Source organism: Orbicella faveolata, unplaced genomic scaffold (genome assembly GCF_042242905.1).
Source record: "Orbicella faveolata isolate gen_17 unplaced genomic scaffold, um_ofav_v1 contig_35, whole genome shotgun sequence".
Taxonomy (NCBI): domain Eukaryota; kingdom Metazoa; phylum Cnidaria; class Anthozoa; order Scleractinia; family Merulinidae; genus Orbicella; species Orbicella faveolata.
Genome location: NW_028301564.1, coordinates 6,325,097 through 6,331,096, shown reverse-complemented (window position 1 = coordinate 6,331,096; position 6,000 = coordinate 6,325,097). Strand labels below are relative to the sequence as shown.

Below are 6,000 nucleotides of genomic sequence, written 5' to 3'. Positions count from 1 at the left end.
GACAATAGGCCAGTTTTTTGGCGTAAAATCGTTACTATTCCGAATAAAAAGCTACTTTCTATCAATATTTGTCCTGTCTACTGCTCAGGTTGCCTGAAATTTAAACTTTTAGCGATTATTTTTCGAATCAAAATACAAAATCCTCATGTTTCGAACGGCCGAGGACGGATACAATTTGTAAATTGTAATAAACCGTAAAATCGATACTTTGCCGTATTTATACTTCAATTTGAGTATTGTAGTTAATCTGTACATACCATGTATCAGCGCCAAGCATGGACTGCATGTGTATTGGCTTCACAAGTTGTTGCCGTTAACTGCCAACCGCTGCAAACGGTGAGAATTGCGTGACAGACTACTGAACGCCCACGCACCTTGTACGTGTTCTACAGTTCAAACCCTATTGTCCCTATTAAACGGCCACCCTTGGGGAAATGGATTTTGGGACTTCGATTACCGGCCGCCTAAAAGGGGTGGCCGTTTAATACGTGGCCGCTTAATAGGGGTTCGACTGTAATTAAAAAAAGTAGTCGTCACACTTCCTTTATTTTTAGTACAATTTTGTTGCGAACCTCAATATTGGAATAGTTTTTTCCTATTTTTGTTTAATAATTATTTCACAAGATACGTCTACACCTACTCCACCGTGCTGGGCCTGTTAATCATGAACATCCTGACAGATTTGGTGGCTATAGGCTATTAGCATGAAACTCGAAGTTATTTTGTGGCCAAACTAGTGTGAAAAACTGAAACTAAACGACGGAGGCATGGGTAATGGGTCTGTCGACCCTAATTGATGTATGTAACATCTGAATGTACACAAAAATTTAAGACAGTTATGCACACGAGCACGATCTCACGAGCTCTTCAATTAATTGAACATACGGCTTTTTTAGCCGTAGTGGAAGATTGTCAATTTCCATTTCAAAGTGGCTGCATATTATGCGCAAAATAGGGACGCTGAGCTTGGTTAGCTTATTTCTTGCATACAGTTCACAGAGATTGTATGTATCGTAAGTGATCGGGTGGGTCAGCCGACACTCTTCAAGAATGTGCGCACGGGCGGAGGAATACGCGTCTTGCTCTGCAACAGCTTGACCGTCCCACTCGTCTGCAACATCGTGACTTCCTTGCCTGAATTTTGCCGCCATTCTTGAAAAATAAGATTTTATTTGCTGTGGCGCTAGGAATTCATCTACAGTGAATCTGCGGCTCCCGTCTTCATGTTTTGCATGTCTCATATCTTGAGCCACATGTGCGGGGTCTGCTTTGAATCCTGTCTGTTCTCCTATTTTAAATTTCTCGTCTAGGTAGGCCTTCTGCTTAGCATTGAAACGGGCCGCCTTCTTCGTAGATCGCAATGCCCAGCTCCGCGGTAACGCTTGGACACTTTGCTCCGAAAGCTCAGAACCGGCAATAAATGGCTGTGCGCTTGATCCTTCCTGTTGTTTTTCAGCGTAAAGAATCTTTGCTTTGTCGAGAAGGGAGTGTCTTTCCTCTACAAATTTGCACTTGCCATAATGCATATGCCGCTCCAGGTTACAATTGCGCTGAAAAGTACTCACGCATCCTTCAACTGGACAGGAAAAAAGACCAGCGTGCTCGTTGTCAGCGGGTGCAGTGTTTTGCTCTCCTTGAACGGTGTTTTCTGGATTGTCTTCAACAGGAGACCGCGTGTTGTCAGACAAAGAGACGTTTTGGAAGTCTCCAGGAGAAAAGGAACTCTCGGGGAATACTGGATCCTTCACTGAACCCATTTGGACTAACGAAAAGAGAACATAAAAAATACCTAAACAAGACAAGACACGAGATTTTGTTGCATTTTGTGGCAATGGCATTTGAAACAAAAGCGCCTTCAGTAATAAGGGTATAAACCGAACCTAAGATTCTTCAAGTAATTACATTAGCGGTAACCCTGATATATTACGAGCAGCCCTTACTTAGTCCTTCGAGCGTGACGCGAAAAAAAAGCGCGCGAGAAAATAAAAATTTGGTAAAAGTGAGCAAGAAATATATATATATATTTTTACCTTGCAACTGAGACCATGGTATGGTCTTTCCTTCTCCCACATCAAATGCCTTCCACACAGTCAGACATTCCTCTCCATAATGGAAATTATTTAAGTTGCTCACTCCTTCCAGTCTCCCCTGCAACGAGATTGGATGCTGCTTTGTGGAATCAATCAAGGTAACTCGGACGCCTCTGACACCACCATGAGATAGAATAGCTCGTTTCAGATCATCCGCAGAGATTACATCATGGCCTTCATTGATGTAGCGAAGAACATGTGCTTTGATCGTTGCTGCTCTTCTGTCGCATGGACCCTTACCGCCTTGTGGGTCGCTGAAGTCCACTCTCTCAACTTTGATATCAGTCGCTTCTTTCATAAGTCGGCAAGCAGCTATCATGGTGAAGCTGTGGTAGCATCCGGCGTTGTCTTGTCGAAGAAAGGCAGTCTTAATCTCCGGATGTTCTTTCTTGAGTTGTTGGAGTGTGTGTCGTATGATGCTGACCACCACGTTGCTGTCTTGACTGCAATTCTCGACTATGTGAACAAACGCTTGGTGCTGCAGCTTGTCGGCAATCTTACGGACAACAACACTAATGTGCCAAGAAATCCCTCTTTTGCCAAACCAATCAGCTTGCGTTTCCCTGTACTTTTGTGGCAGGAACTTCATGGCCCAGTCCTGTGTGATGAGAACTGAAGACGTTTCCAGGTTTTCTAGAAGACTCGTTCTTGCCTTGTCCTGCTGAATTGATCTCAACTGATGAGCTTTCCATGATTCAATTGCCTGATAGGCTTGTTGAAGTGTGTACATCAAGTCATCCCGGTCTTCGTCTCTCAACTCGGAGGATCTTAATGAAGACTCAATTTCCATCATAATGGATTTCAGCTGGTCACAAGAAGGACAGCACTTGTCATGGGAATGGTCACACGCCACATGGAGACAGTCCTCTTTAGGGTCACTTAGAGCGTACGTGCTGCAATGATCTGGAACGTGTGAGGCTGCTGTAATATGGACCTTAACCATTTAAGAAAAATGTGACAGAAGATCAGTATAAAAAATGATATGTTGTACAGTGTATATACAAACCATGAAAACGGAACAACAGAATACTTTACACGCGTTTCCCCTTTTTTGAGTTCCCCTTCATGAAGAGCGAAGGAGTGCTCCGCCATAAGCTATGAGCTATATTAGAATTTGCCATCCAAAGATTGAGGATTTTTACCTGCTTTACTATGTACTAGAGTCAAAATATTAGCCATTTTGTTTGAAATGTCTTGAAGGGGTAAAAGCTTCTAAAAGAGCCACGAGAACGTCTGTATTGATCTCGTTTTGACTTATTTAAAAAATAACAATGTCCGGTATTATGATTGATTTACTTTATAATAATAGACCCATCTTCCAGTGCTGCCCGCTGTCCCGACTTCAGTTTAGGGTTGTAACTGATTTGTTTTGGTCGCTTGGAGTAAATCTAAATCTATTTAGAGCTGATTCCATACGTTCACGGATGTATAGTTCGCGCGTTTCGGAGGCAAGGTAACACCTTATAAGAAGTATCTCGTTCCGAGCGAGTATCCTGTCTCCAATAAATAAGTAAACTCATTTCCCTACTGGAATGACTTACAAAGAAAAATGAAGCATGCATGGCAATACTTACTTTGTAGTCTGTTTTGAAGTACTGTTTTCCCTCCTTCAGTGCCTGCTGGCATCTAAGGACCCACTGTCTCTCACCCAGTTTTTCAACAATTGCCACCAGGTCGTCGAAAGCTTTCGCTCCCTCAGCCGCAAAGTAGTCCAGTCCATGAAGTGACTTTCTCACTGTGGCGGCACATGATGACAATATACGCAACATTGTCGAGGTGCTGAAAGGTGTGAAGTTGGTCTCCAAGCAAAACTGACGATACTGGTCAGTTATTCGCTGAGGAATCATAGATCCAATGGTATTCGGTGTTTCGAGGATCTTGCCGTTTGTTAGGTACAAGTAGCGTTGGCCAAATGGTAAATCTTGTACAATGTGTGCACTAGTTATGAAACACAGGAAGTGATCTAATTGTGATTCGTCCACACGCATTCTTGGGCTTTTAGAGGCAGGTAAAGGAACACCGCGCCCGTGGTGGATTGTGTGCTGTCGTGCAGTTTTGATTCGATACTCAGTGATGCCTGGTATGAACTGCTGGATTACTGAATATGGAATCAGATCAGCTATTACTGACAATATCTGTCGGCGTGTGTCCCAACTATTGGCGTTCTGATATGTCTCTGCTAAGACTTCCAGATACTTCTGATCGGCTGAAGTTTGGGGTGTTATGCACAGGGATGCTTCCACTGACTGTGAACTCTTCAGTGCTTGCCACAACGACGCAGGGTTTCCAGGAGAGATGACCTCCAATGACGCCACGACAGCATCTTTTGCTTTCGAGATGCGAGCATTCTTGGTGCGTAGGCTTAACTGATCCCAGCTCTTTTTGGGTTGATTTATAGTTCCTTTACCGCTGACCCTAAGGAACTCGTTTAACTTCAAGCGACAAAGGGTCTGGTTTTCATAGTTGCTGGAGGAATCACTGGCGCTGCTAGTACCAGTACTTTCTGTTGTGTATGGGCTGTCATCTGATGTCACAATTGATAGGTTTTTCATAGCCTGAGACAGTCCAGTGGCGCTTTCGTTTTCCTAAAACAAAATGAACTTGAAGTTGAAAATGTATACCTAGGATAAAAAACACACACACACACAAGAAAACGCAATATCCCAAACCAAACTTGTGGCCTGCGCATGCGAGCAAGGTCTCTCGGCAGCTTGCCGGGCAGAGTGTTAGAAGTGTGGCCTTGTCAGCACAAGGCGCAGTCGCGAGGAGAATGGGAACGAGATCCGCCTTCCCGCGAGCAATAAAGCCACTTACGCAGACCAGGCGCAGGTAGTAACATAAATGATCTGCTTGTAGGCTCGGCCATTACACTTACTGGGTCACTTTCTGCTGACTCCAAGGGCGATGAAATACCCTCTGTTTCTTGCTCACCAGCTTGTGGGATCGCGGCGATCTCCTTAGTTGAGACAGTTGACATGGATGGCGCTTCAAACTGAGTGGATTTTGACTCTTTAGTTAGAAACAGCCGACAGCGCTTACAAATTGCTGGAAACAACAAAATTAGGGCAATAAATAGACAAAAACATGCTAGGTATAAAACAAAAATTCAGGTCAATGCACTGAAAAAAAATTGACTTACGCGAAGCAACTGGAACAAGCACAGAAGTGAGTCTATAAAGTAGCTGAGATTGTTGGATTGTGACTACTCGGTCTCCTTTTAATTCTTTCTTCTTATGGACACTCCAGTCTGGCGGGACTGAACATAACTTTTTTTTGACAACGCCATCTAATTCCATATGCATCTCGGTGCCGTGGACAAATCGACATTTTCAAATGATGCTCTTTTATCTCGAAAATCCCTGAAAATTTATAGATAATTTACATGCGTTTATCATTCAACAAGATGTCATTCGCGACTCAATTCATCATCAGTGATGTTTACCCAAATGTCTGGAAGTCATTTCGTTTTAAAGTTTCACCCACCTGTATACCTTATATCTGCGCTGAGGGTTTCATAACTGATACGCGAAAATCTGTACATCTGACTGGTAATACTTTCACGAAAAAACAGTTCCTTTTCGCTTTTACTAACGAGGTAAATATAATGCACTTGTCACTGGAAACCCCCAACCCCCAACCCGGGAAAACATGGGGCATGGGTGGGGCTTTGTGGGGGCTTTGACTCTCTGCCCCTCTCAAGGGAGTGGGGGATAATGCATTTTTTTTCCCTTTGCATTCCCAGGGAGGCGGGGAATTAGTACACTTTGGCCTTTGCTTTGCCTGATGGGGTTGGGGATTAGAATATTTTAGTCTGTTGCCGTGTCCAAGCTGGGAGGAGTAACAGAAAGGTCACTTAACAACCCGGTACGAAAGAGGTCTGAGACGACGGCCTAGTAACGTGGTTCAGTCA

The 6,000-nt window shown here is 43.8% G+C and overlaps 1 protein-coding gene across 1 annotated transcript; it reads right to left on the bottom strand.

Moving 5' to 3' along the window:
• Window positions 1-760: 760 nt before the first annotated feature.
• Window positions 761-4,696, bottom strand: LOC149102771 (uncharacterized). Its single transcript, XM_089272658.1, has 3 exons — window positions 3,665-4,696; window positions 1,960-3,024; window positions 761-1,724 (listed from the first exon to the last, which is right to left on the bottom strand). The coding sequence occupies exons 1-3, from the start codon at window positions 4,640-4,642 to the stop codon at window positions 837-839; spliced, it is 2,931 nt and encodes a 976-aa protein (XP_089128784.1). The 5' UTR covers window positions 4,643-4,696; the 3' UTR covers window positions 761-836.
• Between the last annotated feature and the right edge of the window lie 1,304 nt (window positions 4,697-6,000).

What these genes read in the sequence shown, in the direction of transcription:
- LOC149102771 (XM_089272658.1), bottom strand. Translation starts at nt 4,642, where the DNA reads ATGAAAAACCTATCAATTGTGACATCAGATGACAGCCCATACACAACA. An exon ending in ACTTCAAAACAGACTACAAA is followed by an intron (nt 3,025 to 3,664) that starts GTAAGTATTGCC and finishes TAAATGGTTAAG; the next exon opens with GTCCATATTACAGCAGCCTC. An exon ending in CTCGCGCGCTTTTTTTTCGC is followed by an intron (nt 1,725 to 1,959) that starts GTCACGCTCGAA and finishes GTATTCCCCGAG; the next exon opens with AGTTCCTTTTCTCCTGGAGA.